Source organism: Rana temporaria, chromosome 1, assembly GCF_905171775.1.
Source record: "Rana temporaria chromosome 1, aRanTem1.1, whole genome shotgun sequence".
Taxonomy (NCBI): Eukaryota; Metazoa; Chordata; class Amphibia; order Anura; family Ranidae; genus Rana; species Rana temporaria.
The window spans coordinates 193,663,377-193,688,146 of NC_053489.1; the positions used below are offsets into that span (position 1 = coordinate 193,663,377).

The 24,770-nt window shown below is 43.1% G+C and overlaps 1 protein-coding gene across 1 annotated transcript; it reads left to right on the forward strand.

The window, feature by feature from the left end:
• Positions 1–7,971: 7,971 nt before the first annotated feature.
• Positions 7,972–10,692, forward strand: FZD10 (frizzled class receptor 10). Its single transcript, XM_040347411.1, has one exon. The coding sequence runs from the start codon at positions 8,360–8,362 to the stop codon at positions 10,106–10,108; it is 1,749 nt and encodes a 582-aa protein (XP_040203345.1). The 5' UTR covers positions 7,972–8,359; the 3' UTR covers positions 10,109–10,692.
• Positions 10,693–24,770: the final 14,078 nt, after the last annotated feature.

Below are 24,770 nucleotides of genomic sequence, written 5' to 3' on the forward strand. Positions count from 1 at the left end.
CTGGGTCAGTAGGGCAGGTAAAGCCCCCTCTCCCAGAAAGTACCCTGCTGCCTCTTCCAATCGGAAAAGGATAATAGTATCTAAGCAGATAGATAACAGGATAACGTTCATGAATGAGTTACATTCTTTCCTTTTTACGAGCATATTCATTATTTCTTTTGTTGCTCCCTATGGAACTGTTTTCTGAAAACTGGAGTAAACATGAGGTTTGTCCCATATCAACTAATCAGGTTTCACACCTAAAGCCTGCTTTAGATTTATGAAACTTGCAGCAGAGACAGCTAGATTCAAATAATTGCTGCCCATAGTAAGACTCCATTTCTCACTTGTTGGATTCCAGCTAGTTGTCATGGGCAGCAGAATGCCCTGTTGGCTTCATCGTTCATAAAGTGGAACCCCTAGTTACCGATTAGTCTAGGAATACATAGGCGATGCAAACACTTTGCAACTGAGAGATTTAACTGCTTGTGGCACCAAGCTCAATGTGCTATTAATGTGATGTAATGCAATGGAACAACTAGTTGAATCTCTCAGAAGCAAAGAGATGCCATAGTCCGTGTATCCCCAGGCTTGGATTCTTTCTCTTCTCTAGAAAGATGTAACCCAGAACAATGGGCAACTGATCATCATGCAGGGGCGGACTGACCATTGGGACTCTCGGGCACTGCCTGAGGGCCCCATGCCACTAGGGGGCCCCATCAGGGTTGCCAGGCTCAATAAAACCAGGGACAGTATGTAAAAATCAGTGTTTTTTTTTACATCTGTCCATGATATGTCCAAAACCGACATGCTTTCGATGTTAAAAGCCTGAGATTTTAGCTGCCCTGCCTATGCAATGCCTCCTGGCGTGGTGGCCATCTGTAAGCCCCGGGGGCCCATAATCTTCTATTGCCCAGGGGCCCCATGAGTTGTCAGTCCACCCCTGTCATGTTTGCTACATCATTCATAAACAGTCCCCCCATAATGATTAGTGTGAATAAACTATGGGGAGCAGCTCCAGGTTTCTCAGCTTCCTTTGCTGTCAGCCCCACACCACAATATTCTAATGATTAAGGATGAGCTCCGGCGTGTTCGCAAAGTCCACGTGCAGAGCCCGCCAGGAAGTCGGCACTGCGCTGCGCTAATCACAGGCAGGGAGACATTGTCCGGATGCGTAGCTGCAGAGATCGGGAAATGTATCACTGCCTGTGATTAGTGCAGCCCAGTCCCGAACACGCTGGAGCTCATCCTTACTAATGATGGCCATTCTCAATCAGTGTTCTGTGAAACTCTAGGGTTCCTCCAAACAATGCCGGGGTTGATGGTTGTTGACCTTTGATGGTGCCTACATAGTTCTGGGACCAACACCACTTGGCAGAGACAGCTGAAGAATGCCAATGATATTTTTAGCTGTCCGTAAGGGGGATTTGTTCCACTGGATAGCGATTTAAAGAGCATTTTTCCCATGAACTGGTTTTACCAGGGGTTCCCTGAGACCTAAAAATTATTTCAAGGGTTGTTCTAGGGCAGGGGTGCCCAACCAGTGGCCCGCGGAGCCTTCTGATGTGGCCCGCGACCCAGTGTCATCTTAAGAGCATTATAGGCCCCCGGGCAATACAGTGCACTGGGGCCCTGTCTACACAATCACGCACGAGAATTTACTGACAAAAATCATAAAATTTACTGGCAGAACCACATTTTTTACTGCCACTGCAAAAAGAGTACCTAAAATTACAGTTTTCAGTGCCGAACAATGCAAATGTCAGTATTTAAACTATAAACATATAGCTAGTGCTATTAGCAATGTGTTTAGTTAAACAAAAGTAAAAAAAAAAAAAAAATCTTCATTGACATGAAGGTCAGGTTACTATAACCCAGCCAGCACAGAGTTTCCTCTTACATCAGAGTCTGCAGGATTCCCCCTTACAGTGAAAGGGAACTCTTATGTAAAGGGGAACGCTGCAGATCATGATCTAAGAGGGGAACTCTGATGTGGGGGGCATTCTGGTGACCAGAGACCACCTTCCGTAGAGTAAATACACTAAGGTAGGGGGGGTCACTAATATAGGAGGGGGAACCTTTATATCAGTGCCCCCTTACATTTTTGCATTCACTCCCCCCTTACATCAGCAACCCCCCGCACTCGTGGAGGACCGGATCTTCTCTGTGATTTCTGCAAACTGGGCATGGGCAGTTCTAACCCGTCACTCTCCACAATTTTTTACTGGGGTTGCTGGGCAGCCGGTGGGGCCCCCCAGGCAAGCGGGGCCCCCGGGCAACTGCCCAGCGTGCCCAATGGAAAAGATGGCCCTGCTCTGGGATGGAATAGAATACTGTTATTAAAGGTCAGATTATTACTAAAATCAGAGTTTATATATGGGCATATCTGTTCTGCACTGGTTACTGGGCTGCTTTCAAACTGATCCGCAGGTGCAGAGCAGTTTACATGCGGGTTACCTGCACTAGCACCAAACCTGCAGAATATAATAGAAAGGAAAGCCAAAGGTACACTGCGTTGCTCCCGCGGTGTGGGTAAACCGCAGCGCATGAGTGTAAAAGTAGCTAGGGATGAGCCGAACACCCCCCCGTTCGGTTTGCACCAGAACCTGCGAACAGACCAAAAGTTTGTGTGAACCTTAGAACCCCGTTAAAGTGGTACTGGGTAATGGAACTCGAACATTTTAAATATAAAATGCTAATTTTAAAGGCTAATATGCAAGTTATTGTCCTAAAAAGTGTTTGGGGACCCGGATCCTGCCCCAGGGGACATGTATCAATGCAATTTTTTTTTTAAAAAAGGACGTTTTCGGTAGCAGAGATTTTAATAATGCTTAAAGTGAAACAATAAAAGTGAAATGTTCCTTTAAATTTTGTACCTGGGGGGGTGTATAGTATGCCTGTGAAGTAGCGCTTGTTTTACCATGCTTAGAACTGTCCCTGCACAAAGTGTCACCTACAAGTTACTGGGGGTTTTCCCTTGCGTCAACGGGGGACGGGGTCACGTGACGGGTGGCCCCGCCCTCACCTACATTCCCAGAGTGTCTCCGGTGGAGACAGGTAATGCGCTGCGGACATCTCATTGCTGCATCCTGGACCTGGATGAAGAGAAGATCTTCTCATCGCTGGACCCGGAGAGGAGATCACCCATCGCAGGATACCGACAGAGTTGGAGCGGAGACCGAGAGTGGCTTACCACCGCTGGAATCTTTTTTCTTTTTTTAATAAAGGACTTTCCCAACGGTGTCTGTGTTTTTTTTTACAACTTGTTACACTTTCTTTGTGAAATGGTAGGGGTACAATGTACCTCATTACCAATTCACATAGGGGGGGCTGGGATCTGGGGGTCCCCTTTGTTAAAGGGGTCTTCCAGATTCCGATAAGCCCCCCGCCCACAGACCCCCACAACCACCGGTCAAGGGTTGTGGGGATGAGGCACCCAAAGCATCCTCCCCATGTTGAGGGCATGTGACCTGTTACAGTTCTTTTCCTGCGGCCTGCCAGGTTGCGTGCTCAGATAAAGGGTCTGGTATGGATTTTTGGGGGGAACTCAACGCAATTTTTTTTTAAATTTTGGGTGGAGTTCCCCTTAATATCCATACCAGACCTGAAGGGCCTGGTAATTGAATTTGGGTGGAACCCCACGCATTTTTTTTTTATCAATGACGTTTCTCTGTATTGCCGGGAGCCGACAATTCATTATAGCCGCGAGGTTTTAAATTACTTTTTTTCCTTCAGAAATGACTTTTTGTGCAGGGACAGTTCTAAGCACGGGAAACAAGCACTGCTTTACATGCATACTATACACACCCCCTAGGTTCGAAATTTAAAGGAATATTTCACTTTTATTGTTTCACTTTAAGCATTATTAAAATCACTGCTCCCGAAAAAAAACGCAGTTTTAAAAAAAAAAAATTTGCATTGATACATGTCCCCTGGGGCAGGACCCAGGTCCCCAAACACTTTTTATGATAATAACTTGCATATAAGCCTTTCAAATTAACACTTTAGATTTCTCCCATAGACCTTTACAGGGTGTTTCGCGGCTTTTCAAATTTTTCCCGCGAACACCCAAAATAGTTCGCTGTTCGGCGAATAGGCAATGTTCGAGTCGAACATGAGTTCGACTCAAACTCGAAGCTCATCCCTAAAAGCAGCCTTTCACATGGTCAGACCGACAGTCCAACCAATTGGACCCTCCATTCACCTCTAAGTAGTGGCAGACATAAACCGACTTGTGTCTTACCTCCAATCCGATCCACAAAAAAAAAAAAAAAGGAGTATAGTGGGCTGTGTCCGTGTCGGCTCTGCATATCCAGAGCGGACACGGACATGCCATCCACCCGCTCTGCTCATTGTGGCCCGCGACCGGTTACCAAGTCACTTAAGTGGCCCTAGTTCTATAAAAGGTTGGGCACCCCTGTTCTAGGCTAAAAAGGGTTGAGAAAGGTTGAACTTTGGAAAAAGGAAAAATTTTGCCACACTGCAAGGGTTAAATGTTTGTTTGATCTAGGGGGTTGCAAAAGGCACTTTTATTATCTGATCCACTGCTCCAGGCTATAATTCTCCTTACACACAGGACGTTTATTTATTTTTTCATTCAACCCAGCGGGCTGAATGAAAAAAACATACATATCGCTGTACTAACATATCTGATGTTAGTGCAGCGATTTTCCACTAAACTATGGTGCTCTGACAGGGGGCCTGACATGTTTTTTTTTTTTAAAGCTGACTGTAGTATGGTACATTTTTGAACAGACTTTGTAAAAGGTAAAGGAGCCCATGCCGTGACTAGCGGCTCCCATGCGCATGCGCGGGAGTGACGTAACTGCGGCTCCAGCCAATCACAGCGCCCTGATATCCGGAAGGAACCCCCGGGAGAGGTGTCGGCCGCCTGAGCAATATACGAGGACGGCTGCGGAGGCTTCGATTGGAGGTGAGTTTTACATAATGAGCTAGTATGCTATGCATACTAGCTCATTATGCCTATGTCTTGCATGTTTTTTTTTTTAGTTTAGGCTTTACTTTCTCTTTAACCACTTCAATACCCAGCCATAGTAATATGACGTCCACAGATGGGATCTACCATCCTGGGTGGACGTTATTATTACATCCTGGGCTTTGTGGGGGGATATCTGAATGATGCCTGCAGCTAGAGGCATCATTCAGATATCCTTCTCTTCTGCCGCCGATTCTGCGCACAATAAGAATGATCATAGTGGCATTTCTGCCGCCTGATCGTTCTTATAGGCGGCGGGAGGGGACATCCCCCCTCCCGCTGCCATCCGGTGCTTCTCCGGGCTCTCCCGTGCCATTGGGGGCCCGGAGAAAGAATCGTCCGGTGATGGTGTCTTGTCACATGACAAGCATAGAGATGACTGGTGACCAGATGGTCATCTCTATGACCGTCGGAGGCCCAGGCGCGATGTGATGATTTCACACCCGTCACACCCGGGTTCCCAGAAGTAATCAAATCCGCTATTGCAGTTAGTAAGCATGAGATTGGTGAATGTTTTTTCACGATCTCGTGCGTTACAGCCTGGAGGAGAGATGTGGGGTCTTACTGACCCCGCATCTCTCCATAAAGAGGACCTGTCACACACATTCCTATTACAAGGGATGTTTACATTCCTTGTATTAGGAATAAAAGTGATCAAAAAAATTAATTCAAAAAAAGTGTAAAAAGAAAAAAAATTAAGTAAAATAAAAAAATAATAATAAAAAAAAATATTAAAATGCCCCTGTCCCTGGTAGCTTGCGAACGCACAAGTAAGTCCCGCCCACATATGTAAACACATGTAAACCACATATGTGAGGTATCCCAGCGTGCGGTAGAGTGAGAGTAACAATTCTAGCACCAGACCTCCTCTATAACTCTAAACTGGTAACCTGTAAACAATTTCAAATCGTCGCCTATGGAGATTTTTAAGTACCGAAGTTTGGCGCCATTCAATGAGTGTGCACAATTTTAAAGCGTGACATGTTAGGTATCTATTTACTCGGCGTAAAATCATCTTTCATATTTTAAAAAAAAAATGGGCTAACTTACCGTTTTGTTATTTTTTAATCCATGAAAAAAACTTCTGTGTACAGTGGAACCCTCCCAGCCCCCCCCCCCCCCAAATCCCTACCTTAGCCCCCTCCAATACAGTGATGTTCATGATAACCTTGCCTGTATGGGGACTCTCCCTCCTCATTGGCTAAGACAGCAGCGGGGGGCCCATTGGCTTCCACTGCTGTCAATCACAGCTAGTGAGCCAATGAGTAGAGAGTGGAGGGGGCTGAGTTGTGGCTCTATGTGTCTTATGGATGCATAGAGTGAGCTCTCTCTGGGGGCACTGATCGAGGGGGTGGAGCCAGGAGCAATGGCGGGGGACCCAAAAAGAAGAGGATCAGAGTTGCCCTGTGCAAAATCAGTGCACAGAGCAGGTAAGTATAACATGTTTGTTATTTAAAAAAAAAAAAAAGCTTTAATATCATTTTAATTGAAGAAGATGATTGGCTGCCATGCACAGTTGCACCAAATTTTGCACTCTCCAGTTTTAGTAAATCAACCCCTCTGGCCAAATTCTAATCCAGGCCCATGCCTGTACCAAATTCAACCAATCTCATCGTTTTGGTTAAAACTTGAGACCACAGAGTATTGGATTCGCCCTTTGACATAATCAGGGTTAAGTGGGGGAGTTAGCTTCTCTCTCATGTTCCTCACTAAGATAAATCGATGGCGGTCATTAACATCTTAATGGCTTCATGTACAATACAGCTCCTAAACTTGTTTAGGAGCTGATGTGGTTAGGGGAGGTTCAACCTCCCTATCCTAAATGTGGAAGAATCACAAAACCGATTTTGCATTGCTTTGCATTTTTCTGCGGCCACAGTACATCACGACCAAGTGTAACCTAAAGCCTAACACCCGCACACACTTTGTTATTTTTTAATAAATAAAACACATTTTATAATTATTATACTTTTGTTTCTATATAAGGCTCCTTTCACATTGAGGCGTTTTTCATGCGGTACAGCGCTAAAAATAGCGCTGCTATACCGCATGAAAAAGTCATGCCCTGCAGGCTTCAATGTGAAAGCCTGAAGGCTTTCACACTGAAGCGGTGCGCTAGCAGGACCGCTCCAAAAGTCCTGCTAGCCGCATCTTTGGAGCGGTATAGGAGCGGGGTGTTTACCGCGCCTTCCCATTGAAATCAATGGGAAACCGCGGTAATACCGCCCGCAATTGCGGGCGGTATTAACCCTTTTTTCGGCCGCTAGCGGGGGTTAAAACCGCACCGCTAGCGCCCGAATATCGCGGTAAATACGACAGTATAGCGCCGCTAAAAATAGCGCCGCTATACCGTCACCGCACCTCCACTGCCCAATGTGAAAGGGGCCTAAAGGAAGTTTGGGGCTCCCTCTGACAGTGGGGGGCTGGGGGAAATTGTGTCTTTTGGCCCTGTTGGCAACCACCGTTCTATTGGCTAGAATATAAATGTATTCTAGCCACTAAAATAAATGTATGCGCATAAGCGCACGTTTATGTATATATGGGGAAGGTAATGGAGGAAAACTCCTCTCTGAACGCAGATTTGGGGCTTACGAAAACCTGATCTATGTTTGTAGCTAAACTTCAAAGCACACAAGTGTTGTCAGGAAACAAAAGCGGGATTTACAACCCTTGGGAGCTGTGTCTGTGGCCATAAACCTGGATGCCCTTTTGTCTGTCAGCCCTAAATAAATAAGTTGTGTTTACAAACAGTGCAGCCTTGTACCTGCACCCCCTCACTTCCTACCTGCAATGGAGGGCAAGCTCTTTGTAGACACTTGGAAAAGTTCCCCAGGGAGGGAGAAGAAAGAGGAGGAGGAGAGGAGGGAGTGGGGAAAGTGTGGGATCGCAGCTCTTTGCAGGGGTCCTGCTGGAGGGCTACAGCCGTTCCGACCCATTGCAAACTAATCAACGTGTCAGCTTCACCTTTCTTATGCAAAGTAGATGTCGTATGCAAGGCGGATCTCCATCCCGGGACGCAGCCCCCCTACACAGCTGCTCCAGAAAGAGGAGTGACGAGTGGTGTGTGCATCACTCAGCCACCAGCGATCTCCTACAAGTGCAGCACATAGAGAAGAAGGAGGCACGTCGGGCCAGCGCTGGACATGTGCGAGGAAGAGGCTCTGACCCCGCTGGTGGAGAGCTGATCGCAGCACACACGGGGACACGGATCGCTCCAGGAGCACGCTCCGCACCACTTTTGGGGACATCGATCGCTCGGAAGCGCGTTGGAGGACATTGATCTCTCCTGGAGCACAGTGATCTCTTCCATTACCCAGAAGGAAGGATGCAGCCCTGACTTTCCCACCCGTGTTTTATTATCTGAGTCTTGTGTGAATTGCAGGCATGGAGATCCCCGCATCGCTCTTCAGATCTACCCTGCTTCTACTACTAGGAGTGTGCCACTGCTCTGGGATCAGCTCCATAGACACCGATCGGACTGGGGAAGGCAAATGTCAAACCATTGAGATCCCTATGTGTAAGGACATTGGCTATAACATGACAAGGATGCCTAATCTGATGGGACATGAAAACCAGAGGGAGGCAGCCATCCAGCTGCACGAGTTTGCCCCACTGGTGGAGTATGGCTGTCATGGTCATCTGAAGTTCTTCTTGTGCTCCTTGTATGCTCCCATGTGTACTGAGCAGGTGTCCACCCCTATCCCAGCCTGCAGGGTCATGTGCGAACAAGCCAGGCACAAGTGTTCCCCAATCATGGAGCAGTTTAATTTTAAGTGGCCAGACTCTCTTGACTGCAGCAAATTGCCTAATAAAAATGACCCCAATTACCTGTGCATGGAAGCCCCCAATAATGGATCTGATGAGGCCCCTAGAGGGTCAAGTATGCTGCCTCCTATATTTAGGCCAAGACCTAATAGTGGCCACGACCTACAACCTAAGGATATTCCGAGCAGAGCGACCTGCGAAAACTCAGGAAAGTTTCACCATGTGGAGAAAAGTGCGTCTTGTGCCCCGCTTTGTACATCTGGAGTTGATGTATACTGGAGCAAGAATGACAAGAAGTTTGCCTTCATCTGGATTGCTATATGGTCCATCCTGTGCTTTTTCTCCAGTGCTTTCACCGTCCTCACTTTCCTTATAGACCCCCAACGCTTCAGGTACCCAGAGAGGCCTATCATTTTTCTGTCCATGTGCTTCTCTGTGTACTCTGTAGGATACATCATTCGACTCTTCGCTGGGGCTGATAGTATCGCTTGCGACAGGGACAGTGGACAACTTTATGTTATCCAAGAGGGCCTGGAAAGCACTGGTTGCACTATTGTGTTTCTCATCCTCTATTACTTTGGCATGGCGAGCTCTTTATGGTGGGTCATTTTAACGTTGACATGGTTTTTGGCTGCAGGGAAGAAATGGGGACATGAAGCTATCGAAGCGAACAGCAGTTATTTCCATCTAGCTGCCTGGGCTATCCCAGCTGTGAAGACCATCATGATCTTGGTGATGAGGAGAGTAGCTGGTGATGAACTGACTGGGGTCTGTTATGTGGGAAGCATGGATGTCAATGCTCTGACGGGCTTTGTGCTTATTCCTTTAGCATGCTACCTCATAATAGGCACCTCATTCATCTTGTCTGGTTTTGTGGCCCTCTTCCATATCAGGAGAGTGATGAAAACCGGAGGGGAGAATACTGACAAACTAGAGAAACTAATGGTCCGAATTGGGGTCTTCTCAGTCCTCTACACTGTTCCTGCCACCTGTGTCATTGCTTGCTACTTTTATGAGCGACTAAACATGGACTACTGGAAAATACTAGCCACGCAGGATAAGTGTAAGATGAACGCTCAGACTAAGACCTTAGACTGCACTATGACAAACTCTATCCCAGCAGTGGAAATATTCATGGTGAAAATATTTATGTTGTTAATAGTGGGTATCACCAGCGGGATGTGGATATGGACTTCTAAGACCTTACAGTCCTGGCAGAATGTTTTCAGCAAGCGATTAAAGAAAAGGATCAGGCGGAAACCTGCCAGTGTCATTACAAGTACAGGAATCTACAAAAAGACTCAACAGCCACAAAAAATCCACCATGGAAAGTATGAATCGGCCTTACAGCCCCCGACCTGTGTATGATATGAGCGGGCAAAGGGGACTGATTGTTAGAAATCGCACACTCTAGCAAAGCCAGCTCTGAACTTTGTGTCTTAGTCACCACAATGCAGCATGCCAAGGTAAAATCACTTTACAGAAGTCGTAAAGAGAACTTGAGTTTTATTTATCCTGTGGATAAATAGATTTGCCTGGCTTAAAGGGACATTATGGTAAATGCCCTCTTACAGTACTAATTTGTTTGGTATTATGTGTAATCCTAATTAGGTTGAAGTTTACTAGTTTGGCTTAGTGATGTCCACAAATTAAGGGGGTAGTTTAGTTTAGGGAGTCTACAAAACTCAGTGGGCTTTAAGGACTCAAGGGAAATTGGGGTTATTTGAAATTCCACCCACTAGTCGATAATCTTCCAAACTTTCTCTAAAGCTGGATTGTACGGTTTCCTTTAAACTAACCAAAATCTATGTAGTGGAAGGACCTTCCTAGACAGTTCTCTAATTTGATTCGATCTAGTAGGCCGTTGCACTAGCCGTTGGTAAATTTAAAGGAGGGCGTACTATTCGATTTTAATGTGTGTGTGGCCAGCTTAAAGCGGGAGTTCACCCGAATTTTTTTTTTTTTTAACATTAGATTGAGGCTAATTGTGGGAAGCACAATCGGGTGTTTTTTTTTAAATCAATGCAGTACATACCTTTTTAGAGATAGATGTTCTCCGCGGCTTCCGGGTATGGGCTGCGGGACTGGGCGTTTCTATTTGATTGACAGCCTTCCGACAGTCGCATACAGCGCGTCACAAGTTGCCGAAAGAAGCCGAACGTCGGTGCAGCTCTATACGGCGCCTGCACACGGACGTTCGGCTACTTTCGGCAACTCGTGACGCGCTGTATGCAACAGTCGGAAGGCTGTCAATCAAATAGGAACGCCCAGTCCCGCAGCCCATACCAGAAGCCGCGGAGAACATCTATCTCTAAAAAGGTATGTACTGCATTGATTTAAATAAAAAAAAACAATTGTGCTTCCCACAATTAGCATCATTCTAATGTTAAAAATGTGTTTTTCGGGTGAACCCCCGCTTTAAAGTTGACCACCTATAGGCAGATCTGTAATGCATGTTCAAGAAAAGATCAGAGATTGTCCAGTGTGTGGTTGGCAAAGTTTTCTTTTCTGACATGGGCAACTCATACACACTGAGCACATCTTTCTATTTTCTTTATTTTAAACAAGGGACTGATCCATTAACTGTCACAGAGGCTTTCAGGCAGGCTTGAAAATCTGTGACGGACACAGAGAAATATGAGCTTGTTAACACTTCCTCTGCTCCTTTTTCTCTGGCAGTGCTCTGATTGGTCACATCACCTTTGATTATCATGTCTAGTCAGCCTATGTGTTTGAAAACTACTGATAACTACTGAAATTTTTGATCATACCTAACCTTTTTATTTTTTTCTTATTACTTTATATATATATATATATATATATATATATATATATATATATATATATATATATATATATATAAAATCTCTTTCCCACAAATTGTAACATTAAAAAAATGTTAACCCTTCCTTAGAATGGTGGCCTTCTGACCTCTGTGACACTCATAGGCGATCTGATGTTCTAAAGCTACAAAAGCAGTATTTAGGTCTGTCACTGGGAAATAATGTGCAATATTTATTTTTAAAAGAAAATTCCCTACTACGTCAAAAGCAGAAACACTATTATGTTTCTACAAACAGAGGGCAACAAAAGGTTTCTTGACAAAAGAACTGAGGGGTCCATCCTTTGGAAGCCTTTTAGTCCTACCCTGTGGCTTTTTAATGGAAATCAAGCCAAATGTTATACACGTTGGGACTGTTTGGGTAAAAAAAGGAGATGGATCAATTCAAAGGGCTTATTGACTCTTTCTATTGTGAAACAAATTCTAGCCATGAATAGATCAAAAAAAGCACTAGATACTGCAAGAGAAACTTTGTATGTTGCGTTGCTCTTTGCTGTGTGGAAAAGGCACAGTTTTTTTTTTGTTTTTTTTGTACATATCTATATATATTTGTAACATACAATTATTTTTCATGCTCTACTATTTTATTAAAAAAATAAAATGTACTTTGGACTGAGGAGTGTTTGAACTTTGTATGATTTAGCAACTGTATCCAATAATGGTTTCCGAATGATGATTTACAAAACTGTAATTGGTCTAGGCTAACTTACGGTACTGCTACGTAGTAGACTGTTGTACCGTGTTAGCCATTTATTAACGCAGAACGTTTGGAATTTAAGTGATATCCTTTTTTTTGGCTAACTTGAGTTATTAAAGGTGCACGCTTTTGGGGTAGCTCAGATCTTTTCCTCAGGCCTTCTGCATTTTTCGGGGATCTGAGGTATCCTCTTATCTTGCCTCTTTAATAACTCATTTTAGCCAATAAAGGATGTCACTTAAACTCCAAACTTTCTCAGTACCTGTAAGTAAAATATTAACATCCAATCACTCGCCAAGTTTGCTGTGTCCCATGACTTTGAACAGTAATGTAGTGATTAGGGCTGCAACTAACGATTATTTTCATAATTGATTAGTTGGCCGATTATTGTTTCGATTAATCGACTAATCGGATAATCTTAAAAAAAAAAAAAAGTGTGGTGTACAATTTAGTTAATATGTAAATAAAAAAAGGCAATTTATTCTTACATATATCCATATGCAGTGGTAAATAAATATAAATAACCAACTACAGTAATTGTAATGCCTTCTATTACCTCCACTTTCTCTGGGTCCAGATGCTGATCTTCCTTGCACAGTCTAATGTGATTTTTTTTTTTTTAAAACAAACTTGTTTATACTTACCTGCTCTGTGTAATGGTTTTGCACAGAGCAGCCCATATCCTCCACTTCTGGGGTCCCTCACCAATGCTTCTGGCTATTCCTGCATTCAGAGTGCCTCAATAGCAAGCTGCAAAGTATAGGATAAAGCGTCCGCTATAGCAAGATTTAAAAAACACACACACACACACCTTCTGCCTTTAGAACCACTTACTTCCTGCCCAGGACTACATGTCCCATAAGGCATTGCTCCTCACACTTGCACATTCACAAATTCTCAGGTACTTAGTGACATGTATGGATAGTGTACTGAGCTGTATGTGTGCTGCACTGTATTTCCTGATATGTAAACAAATAATGCATTCTATATGCAGGCCAACTAATCAACTGGCCGATTAATCGATTATGAAAATAGTTGACTACTATTTTCATAATCGATTAGTTGTCGATTAATCGATTAGTTGTTTCAGCCCTAGTAGTGATACAAAATATTTGTGTTGTACGGGAGGGTCAAGCAAATCACAAATGCTTCTAGCCATGTGTGATCTATTGTTGCATAAATGTGTACAGTCTATGTAGTATCCATGCAGGTAAAATCAGTAGTCATGTCTTTCATGATCTGGTTACATTAGCAAAAAAAAAGTTAAGGAATTAATAAATAAATAAAAGGAATTACTCCCAACCTAACTTTTTGCTTCAAGTGAACACAAAATCAATGATCTGGCATAAAATGCACACCCCTTTGTAAATCATCCCATTTAGGTTGGTGTTCCCGTTCTGCCAATAAATAGATCTCCATTGACATCTTAAGCCTATTGTACACCAAGGGGGTTAAAAGGTGACCTGAAGCTTTCACTTGTTTCAATCCAAAATGAGATCTAGTCCAGATAGAACCCTATTCGGGAGGCCGTACCTGATCACACATGATTGCGAGAGGCTTTTAATACTTCATCTCTTGCTATATTATATCAACTTTCAAAGTCTGCAGATCATAAACCTGAGATTTGGATGACTTTCCAAACTGTGAAGTCTCTTCAAAGGATATCTCCAGTGTATTACAGAAAGATGAATAATCTGTTCTGTGGTGTGGAACACAACAATTAACTTTCAAAAGAAATACTGTCATTTAAATAATGGGGGGGGGGGGGGGATTGGCATCATTTATGCCCTGCTACTTACTTAAGCGCTGGGTCATCAACAATAATATTCCCCCTGATGTCAGTAGCAGAGACAATACAATTTATTCCTATATTCCGACCCTTTAAAAATTGCTACCTTTAAATTGTGTGCCTAAATGAAACATCACAAGCACATTCAGAGTGTGTTTCATGATGGAAAGCTAGAAAATATTTTCTAAGGCTCCATGCACACTGGCTTAAAAATCGCTGCTACTACGGGAGTTATGTGTTTTGCCTGCAGAAGCAGCTCCTCAATGTTATCCTATGTGTCCACGCACATTAGGATGATTAGAGGTATATTTTAAGCTCAGCGTTTAGAAGCAGGAAATAAAAACCCTTCTGGTTTGCGTTTCTGATTGGAGTTTTCTTGCAGAAAAAAAAAACCTAAACTGTACAAAAAATATTATTTTTTTATGCTGGGGAACTGGCGTTTTTTTTTAAGCCCGGTGTGCACGGAGCAACTGTTTTACGCTTTATCATATCTGCTATCTATCTATTTACTATAAATAATATATATATATATATATATATATATCACAGTGGTGTAGTGGATAGCACTCTCGCCTAGCAGTAAAAAGGGTCACTGGTTCGAATCCCAACCACGACGCTTGGCTGGTGTTTGCATATTCTCCCTGTGACTGTGTGGGTTTCCTCCAGGTACTCTGGTTTCCTCCCACACTCCAAAGACATGCTGGTAGGTTAATTGTCTTCTGTCTAAATTGGCCCTAGTATATGAATGTGAGTTAGGGACCCTAGATTGTAAGCTTTTTGAAGGTAGGGAATGATGTGAATGTATATGTAAAGCGCTGCGAAAATTGATGGCGTACTTAAGTACCTACATGATAATTATATATATATTTTTATCTAAGTCCCAATGAAAAAGTTTTTTAGGACTGAATATGTCATTAAACGGAGTGGATTCTTTAACCAGTTCCCGACCTCCTCATGTACATTTACGTCGGCAGAATGGCACGGACAGGCACAATCACGTACCTGTACATCCTCTGCTAGACGTGGGTGGGGGGTCCGATCGGGACCCCCCCCGGTACATGCGGAGGTCGGGTCCGCTCGGGGAGCGAACCCGGGACAACGGCGCGGCTATTTGTTTTTAGTCGCGATCGCTCCCCGGAGCTGAAGAACGGGGAGAGCCGTGTGTAAACACAGCTTCCCCGTGCTTCACTGTGGCGGCACATCGATCGAGTGATCCCTTTTATAGGGAAGACTCGATCGATGGTGTCAGTCCTACAGCCACACCCCCCTACACTAGTAAACACACACTAGGTGATCCCTAAATGTTACAGCGCCCCCTGTGTTTAACTCCCAAACTGCAACTGTCATTTTCACAATAAAGAATGAAATTTAAATGCATTTTTTGCTGTGAAAATGACAATGGTCCCAAAAATGTGTCAAAATTGTCCGAAGTGTCCGCCATAATGTCGCAGTCACGAAAAAAATCGCTGATCGCCGCCATTACTAGTAAAAAAACTAAAAATGCAAAAAAACTATCCCCTATTTTGTAAACGCTATAAATTTTGCGCAAACCAACCGATAAACGATTATTGCGATTTTTTTTACCAAAAATAGGTAGAAGAATACGTATCGGCCTAAACTGAGGGAATTTTTTTTTTATATATATGTTTTTGGGGGATATTTATTACAGCAAAAAGTATTTTGTTGTTATTTTGTTTATAGCGCAAAAAATAAAAACCGCAGAGGTGATCAAATACCACCAAAAGAAAGCTCTATTTGTGGGGAAAAAAGGACGCCAATTTTGTTTGGGAGCCACGTCGCACGACCGCGCAATTGTCTGTTAAAGCGACGCAGTCCCGAACTGTAAAAACCCCTTGGGTCTTTAGCCAGCTTAAAGCGGTAGTTCACCCTGACCCACATGATGTTACCATCGAGACAGGCATTGTAGCGCGAGCTACAGTATGCCTGTCCCGATTTTTTTAACCCCGTACTCACCTCGTAGTCGTCCATCGTAGATTTCGGCTCCCGCGGGGAATGGGCGTGCCTATGGAGAGGGAGGATGATTGACGGCCGGCCCTGGCACGTCACTCTCCCCGAAGACAGCCGGAGTAGGTCTCGGCTCTTCACGGCGCGTGCGCACAGGCTATGCGCACGCGTCGTGAAGACCAAGCCTATTTCGGCTATTTCCGGAGAAGCGTGACGCGCCAGAGCCGGCCGTCAATCATCCTCCGTCTCCAGAGGCACGCCCATTCCCCGGTATCTTCGATGGACGACTACAAGGTGAGTATGGGGGGAAAAAATTCGGGACAGGCATACTGTAGCTCGCGCTACAGTGCCTGATTTAAAGGTAAAAGAAAAAAAATTTTTTTTTTTCCTGTCGATAGGGTGAACCCCCGCTTTAAGTGGTTAAAAATGTATTTATTTATTGTTACAATTGGCCATACATATGAAGACTGGGCTTTTCGAACTGATTAGCTGAGATGTGGATACATTTAATGGCATCTTTTACGTGGAGATGGCCAAGAAAAGATGCAAAACTTCCAGTTCATTCGGAGAATAACACAAACTGGCTTTTAACCACATACAGAACGCAGATGTGCCCACTGAAAGAATGCATTTGCCATTATTCTATTGGCTATACAAGCAAATATTAGCGTAAAGTATTCTAATCTAGATGAAAAAAATGTACTTTCCAAGGGTGCCTACATTTATGATGGTATTTTTCTTTTAACCAAAACAATAGATTCTGTCCTAGAACATGAAATAGTGAAGCTACATTTTGTGAGATCATTTATTAAAGTGTTTGGTTTATATAAAAATAAATATATAAAATCTATTGACCCATTGCAACCAATCAGATATAAAGTTTAAATTTCCCATTTTCTATGAAGCAATATGGTTGGGTCTTATGAAAGATACTATGCTCAATGTAATAATCGGTGTTACTGCTTGTAAAATAATACTGCATCTAGCTACTATAAAAGTGTGGGATGTCTGGGAGTGGCACCAGAGGCATCTTTCTCCGCCAGCGAGTTTGTAGAGACATGCCCAGCCAAGGCACTGCTAATGCTGATCATTTAACCTGTCGCATATTGTCCTATAATAAGCCAAAGTGCCTGAGGTTTAACTAGTCATGGTGCCCCTCCCCCTTCTAATATATGACATTAAAGAATGCATTCACTTTGTAAGATCTCAAATGCAAAGAAAAAGTGTTTTGTTTGCAGCTCTGCAACTTCCAGTAGATAATCCTGTTATGGCTCATCCTGGTGAATGGAGAAAGGGTATTTCCCTAAGCCTTAAATGTTCAAAGGCACATTTCTAAATAAGCGCAGACCCTTAAATCTGGGAGACTATATCCAATATATTCCACCCTCTAAAGCAGGATTAGGCAACATGTGATGCTCCAGCTGTCTGTGAACTACAAGGTACAGCATGAAGACCTATGTGAATTTAAAGGTACAGATACAGAGCTGTCTCCTATAGTGGTCTATGTAAGAATGAACAGAAAACAGCAAGCAGATCAATCATTTTATAACTAGAAAGGAAGGAGACATGCAATTTACAGCAAGTATGCAATACGTTATTTTATATTGTGTATTAGCTGTGCAATACTATATAGACATATATACTATGTATGTGTGTGTGTTTATAATTATATATATATATATTACGCTTTCTGTTACTTAGTATGCAGATGCTGATGGAATTGATAATAGGGTTTACTGTATTACCTGTTACATGTATTCTTTAGATCAGGCATGTCCAAAGTTCGGCCCGCGGGCCGAATGTGGCCCTTGTTCCAGTTTATTGTGGCCCCCCCTGGTAATTTGGATATATATCTTTTGCGGCCCCTGGGCTACTAAAGATGTATACTGTATTTATTGGCGCTACCTCAGAGGGGACAGGGAGGGGGCATAACAAGCAGTTACTCAGCGGCATCTGTACTAGGAAGTTTTGTCTCCTGGGCTGCCTTTGGACAACTGTTCTGTCTATCATAGAAGGCAGGACTTGGTATTAACCTGCCTGGGGGTATTCCCGAGTCTGACTCGGGGTTAGATTTTCCTGCTGCGAGCGGTAACCCCGAGTCAGACTCGGGCTTGCCTCGCTGGATCCACAGGCATGGTTTACTTACCTTGTCCCTGGATCCAGTGATGCCACCGCGCTGTGTGAGCGACCGGGACCTCGCTCGATTCACACAGTGCCTCTGTGTGACGCCGATCTCCGTTCCCTGCGACGTTACGACGCACGGGGACGGAGAACGGCGCCAAATTCAAAAAAGTAAACAAACACTTTACATACAGTATACTGTAATCTTATAGATTACAGTACTGTATGTAAAAAAAAACACACCCCCCAGTGCCCTACATGTCATTTTATATAATAAAAACCTTTCTTTCTCCCTGCAAACTGTAGATTGTCCATAGCAACCAAAAGTGTCCCTTTATGTCAAAAATAGTTTTAGATTAGCTAAAAAACAGCGATAATAAATTATAATCACTTGCAGAATTGTGCGATAGCGATTTGTGGGGAAATTCGTCATAAAAAAAAAAAATAATGACAGCAACAATTCTGCAACTGAGCAAATTTCAGTGATTTTGATTTGATTACATTATTGAATAATTTTTATTATAATTATATTATTATTTGTTATAATTATTTATTATATTATAATTTATAATTTTGTTTTTAAAAAAATGTCATACCCGGGATGCCTATTAGAATCTTGTTTGGTCAGATTTAAGTGAGTTATTTCTAAAAATTACAGACCTACAATATAAAACGCCAAATTTCCTTGCAAATAATGGTACCGCTTTCAGCATGTTTTTTCTGAAAGAATCATACCGCCAGGGAGGTTAAAGAGGCCGCCGAGAAAACAGGATATTCTCCTGCATGTAATCTGTTAGCGCTCGTCCCGCCCCCCTCCCTGTCCCCTCCGAGGCTGCAAATGGGCATGGATCAGGCTGCATTCATAGCAATGGGGAGGCTGCATTCATGGCAATGAGGAGGCTGCATTCATGGCAATGGGGAGGCTGCATTCATGGCAATGGCAAGGCTGCATTCATGGCAATGGGGAGGCTGCATTCATGGGCACTGACCCTTTTATTGCTTCACAGTTCTTTATTTAAAATTGTTTTTTTTCCCCTGAAACTTCCCTCTTAAAGTGAAGGTGCGTGTTATACGCCGATAAATAAGGTATACATAAAATAACACTCCCGAGCTCATCCTTAGTGTTGAGCGGCGCTCGGGGATTCACTGGGGCCACAAAAGATATATATCTATATAGATATATAGATACAAATAACATGCCCAAGCTCAACTCTTCCCCACACACAGCCACAAAGGCAGGAGAATTCTTGTTGGGTAGTGTATTAGTGCTCGGACAAACATACTTAGACCAAATTTTAATGGTTCAAAGAATGTCAGGCAAAAATGGTCGGCCCTCACGCATGTTCACTTCATCAAATCTGGCCCTCTTTGAAAAAAGTTTGGACACCCCTGCTTTAGATAATTCGGAACCACTATTCATTGCATAGGTGGAATTTATCATAGCAGAGATCAGCAAAAAAATCTGAGCTAAAACCTTAACGTACCTGACCAATAGTGGCATCTGTGTCAGAATTCCAGTGCTAATGGTAATTGATGGGCCACCACTTTCCATTTATTTATTTATTTATTACAGAACTTAAAAATGTGGATTGTTGTGGAAACAAGAATTGGTGATAAAGCTTCAGAGCCGGTTCACACTGGGGCGGCACGACTCGGCAAGGCGATGTGCAGACGACTTCAGAGGCAACTTGCAAAGTGACTTCTGTATTGAAGTCAATAGAAGTCGTCCCCAAAGTAGTACAGGAACCTTTTTCTAAGTTGGAGCGACTTGAGTCGCGCCTATTAGAACGGTCCCATTATACAGAACGGAGCGCGACTTGTCAGGCGGCTGAGTCGCCCCAGTGTGAACCGGCTCTAAGAGGAGACACCTTTTCCCATGATAACTCTTACAATAGTGAATTTTTCTTCCTAGGGGTCGATTTCCTCTCACTTCCTGTTGTCTCCCTCCGTTTGTAAGTAGGAGTCGTTTGTAAGCCGGATGTTTGTAACTCGGGGACCGCCTGTACTTATATAGCACCGTCAATTTACGCAGTGTTTTACATATGTACATTCACATTAGTCTGTACCCTCATGGAGCTCACAATCTAAGGTCCTTAGCTCATATTCATCTATACAGGCACCAATTAAAGTTGTACTAAACCGCAGTAGTTAAAAAGAAATCCCCTGTAAGGCAATTGCATAATGTGCTAGTATGCATCTGTATGTAATATGAATATCTCCTAAACCTGCATAATGCGCTCTGAAGATTCGGCGGATTGTGACGGAGTGTCACTCACAGCGGCAGAAACGACTTCCCCTGAAAAAATGGAAACATGTCAACCCCCTCAGTGGTGACCAGGCACGTTGTGGGAGCTTCGTTCCAAGGTAAGTATTTCATAATGTGCTAGTATGTAATGCATACTAACACATTATGCTGTTGTCTTGCAAGGCTTTTTGGGGGGAAGGGGGGGTTTCAGTGGTTTACTACCACTTTAAGAGGCCAATATTACTGCCATATAGGATAAAAGGGCTTTAAAAAGTCTAATTTATTGGGGTTGATCCCTGTTGTTACAGCCAGTACTGAATAATAGGGGCTAGAATGTGGAGGTTACCCAACATGTACCTGATAATGAGGCTGATTTACTAAAGTTGTCTAGAGTTGTCGAGCTGAGAATCTCCACGCAATAAATGTGATTTTTTATTTATTTATTACAGGTACTTCTATAGCGCTGTCAATTTGCACATATATCGAACATTCACATCAGTCCCTGCACTCAAGAAGCATACAATCTAAGATTTCTATTCATTCATAGGTGTGTGTATTAGGGTGTGTACCCCAAAGCTCAAACACACATGCTTTACTCTGCAGCCTCAGCTGCACGGGACAGTGAATGAATGGGAAGTGCTCTGTGCTGATCAACTTCTTCTTCATCCCCAAAACCGAAGCGCAGAAAAGGAAGGGACTGGTAAATTACATATTTACCAGCCCCTTTGCCCACTCTCCAAAATACACGCTGGTAGGTTAACCTCCCTGGTGGTATGAATAATTCAGATTTTAGGTGCTGAAAGCGGTACCATTATTTTGCATGGAAATTTGGCGTTTTATATTGTAGGCCTGTAATTCTTAGAAACAACTCACTTAAATTTGTCCAAACAAGAGTCTAGTAGACATCCCGGGTATGATAAAGTTTGAAACACAAAATCATAAATTATAATGCAATAAATAATTATAACAAATAACATAATAATAATAAAAATTGAACTACTCTCAATTCTGCAAGTGATTTTAATTTATTATCGCTGTTTTCTAGCTGCTCTAAAACCACTTTTGACACTTTTGGTTGCTATGGACAATCTCCAGTTTCCAGGCAGAAAGAACAATTTTTATTTTATAAAAGTACATGCAGGACACTGAGCAGACCACTAGGGACAAGGGGGGTGTGTATTTTTTTACAGTACTGTAATCTATAAGATTACAGTATACTGTATGTATTGTGTTTATTTACTTTTTTAAATTTTGCGCCGATCTCCGCCCCCGTGGGTCGTAACGTCGCAGGGAACGGAGCTCGGCGGCACAGGGGCACTGTGTGAATCGAGCGAGGAGACAGCTTGATCACAGCGCGGCGGCATCGCAGAATCCAGGGACAAGGTAAGTAAACCGCTTCTCCCATCCCACAGTACTGCTGGCTTCCCTCCTCTCCCCCCAACTGCTGTGGGAGATGTTTTAGGATGCCAAGTGTGCCTGGGCACACTCTATTTACTACATGCAGTGCCGCTTCTCCCCTGTTGGCCTCCCATCCCACAGTACTTCTGGCTTCTCTCCTCTCCCCCTAGCTGTTGCGGGGGGGAGAGGAGGGAAGCCAGCAGTACTGTGGGACGGGAGGCCAACAGGGGAGAAGTGGCACTGCATGTAGTAAATAGAGTGTGCCCAGGCACACTTGGCATACCCCCTGCCCCTAATTCACACACACTAGAGCCAATTTAGACAGGATCCAATTAACCTACTAGCATGTATTTTGGAGAGTGGATGAAAACCAGAGTACCCGTAAGAAACCCATGTAGGCACAGGAACACACAAACTCCAGGCAGCTAGTGCCATGGTTGGGATTCAAACCAACAACTTTAATGCTGCCAGAGTACATTATTATTTTAGATTTGGATAGAGTAGTTAGGGGCTGGAACCACCGTCAGTTTTTCACTGCTGTCTGTGTCCCCATTAGGGAGATTCACTCATTTTCTAATTGTTTGAATCACTAAAATAAACTGGAGTAAAAGTGGGGGTAAATCCAACGTTTTGCGTTGCCACCAGATCAGGAATAAAGGAGAAATCTTCCAGTGGAGACACTTATTCCTGTCACAACTGAATGAGGGGATTTTTTCTTACATTGAAAAGGTATCCTCTCACTTCCTGTGGAGTCTACAAGACAGGAAGTGAAAGGAAATGTCTATAAGAGACACAGATTGCAAAAAGTCCTCCCTCTATCAAAAATAAAAAATTGTCTTTAGATATTCTTTAATTATCTGGTCATGTGCAGATATAATATGTACACAGTGATTTGTTTTTCACACGATTGAATAAATTAAGTGAATCTGAATGTCTTTAGTACATATGCCTTTTTGTGCCTGCTAGGTAAGGAAATGTAGTAAAAGTATGCATTTTCAAATACTGGTGTTTTAATTGCTGCTCTCTACAACATGCACAGTCACATCCTATTTGAAATATGAGAAACCTGAACTTAGCAGTGAATCCCCTTGAAGTATATGGGAGAAAATCTTCATAATGAATTCTGATTATTTTAAGGCTAATAGGCAAGCTATTGTCAAAAAATGGAGCTGGGCATTGCAATGCTGGATATTTTTCAAAGTTAAAAAAAATAAAAAATACCATACAACGGGAGAGGGTACTTTTAATGTGACTTTGGGGTTGACATGGAAAAAACACCATTCCTTTAAATTGCATTCTTGATAGATGTGCTTAAGCTGTATGTGACGTTATGGAATAGTGTGATTTTCACAGATATCCTCAGGAACACTGTATACTTGTATTACATATTTTGGATGTGTAACTGATTTTATAATGCTTAAATTGAGCTTGGCCTAAATACAGCTGCAACCCCCCCAACAGTCCTTTTTGAGGACTACTTTTTGACGGGTATTTAACTTTTATCCATTTCTTTTTTTATATTTTCTTCTAAGACGGGTGGGTGTTTAGTGTTTCAGGGTTTATTTTTTGGGCGGAGGGAGGTATTTTTTATTATATTTTGCTAGGGCCCTGTTTTTTATTACAGGGTGCTCAGCGTACACGTGTTGCTGACACAGACAAAGCTGCCCTTTTGTTTGACGCATGTCACTAATTGAGCGGTAAAATAGTGTTCATCAAAGCACCACGTTTATTTTACCTATCACCAAAGCTGCCAATAAATGTAGGCAATACCATTGCTCCCAACTGTCCCGGATTTCGAAGGACTGTCCCTGATTTGAAACAAAGTCACTCTGTCCCTCTTTCCTCCTCATGTGTCCCTCATTTTGGTCTGCTCTATATAGGTTGTATATAAAATATTCCAAAAAATGTTTCACAGTTCTTTCATCTAATTTCTAAATTGCTGCATTTGTACATTTTAAAAGCCAATATAAAGGAATAGTAGTGGTAAAAATATCACTTGTGGGTTTAACTAATAATGTTTTTGTATAATCCTCATTTAAGGGGGTGTGGTAGGATGTGTGTCCTATACCTACATACTTTTGCTAATAGGTGTCCCTCGTTTCCATCTCAAAAAGTTGGGAGGCATGCAATACCCCTTTATTAAAAATGTCAAGCAGGCCTTAAGTAAGAGGCAGAGGTTCTACATGAAGAGGTAGTAGGAGACGAATGAGACTCCCAGATCAAATCAGTGATCAGGCCAAACCATACAGAGCCTCTCACAAAATGATCTAGCTATACAGCCATAGCACACACAGGGTTTGCTAGTGGCTGGCAAAGCCTTTCTAGCACATTTCAAGTGCAGAGCAACAAACTGTCTGCAACTGCTGCTAAAGCACCCCCCTCTATCTTTACTAATTCCAAAATAGCCCCACAAGCTGGCTTTGAGGAGTAGGCAAAATAAGGCAGCCCATAGTTGAGTCATTTTTTCGTTCAACCAGCAGGCTTGATTCAAGGGTGGGATGCCAAAAAACGTAGAGTTTCAATTATAGCACTTAAGTCTCGTACACACGCGCGGTTTTCTCGGCAAAAAAAGCTCTGCCAGCAGTTTTCTTGCTGGTTCTTGCCGAGAAAACCGCGCGTGTGTACGAGGCTTTGAGGTTTCTCGTCAAGAAAACTTCACAGAATCTAGATGAGAAAAATAGAGAACCTGTTCTTTATTTTCTCGTCGTGAAATTCTCGGCAGTGTTTTCCTGCCTAGAAACCCGAGCGTGTGTATACTTACCTCTCCATGGAAACCGCGCATGCTCGAAATGACTTTGACACATGCGCAGTAGCTTCCAAGGCATAGGTAGGGTGAAGCAAGACGGCGGTGATGGCATAGAACGTGACGAGCGCATGCTCGTCGTAGTCGATGACATTGACGCATTCGTGCCATTCAAAAGAACGGCGGTTCTTTTGAATGGTATGTCTGTACACTCAGCCGGCAAGAGATTC

Coding starts and splice junctions, on each gene's coding strand:
- FZD10 (XM_040347411.1), top strand. CDS start 8,360: ATGGAGATCCCCGCATCGCTCTTCAGATCTACCCTGCTTCTACTACTA.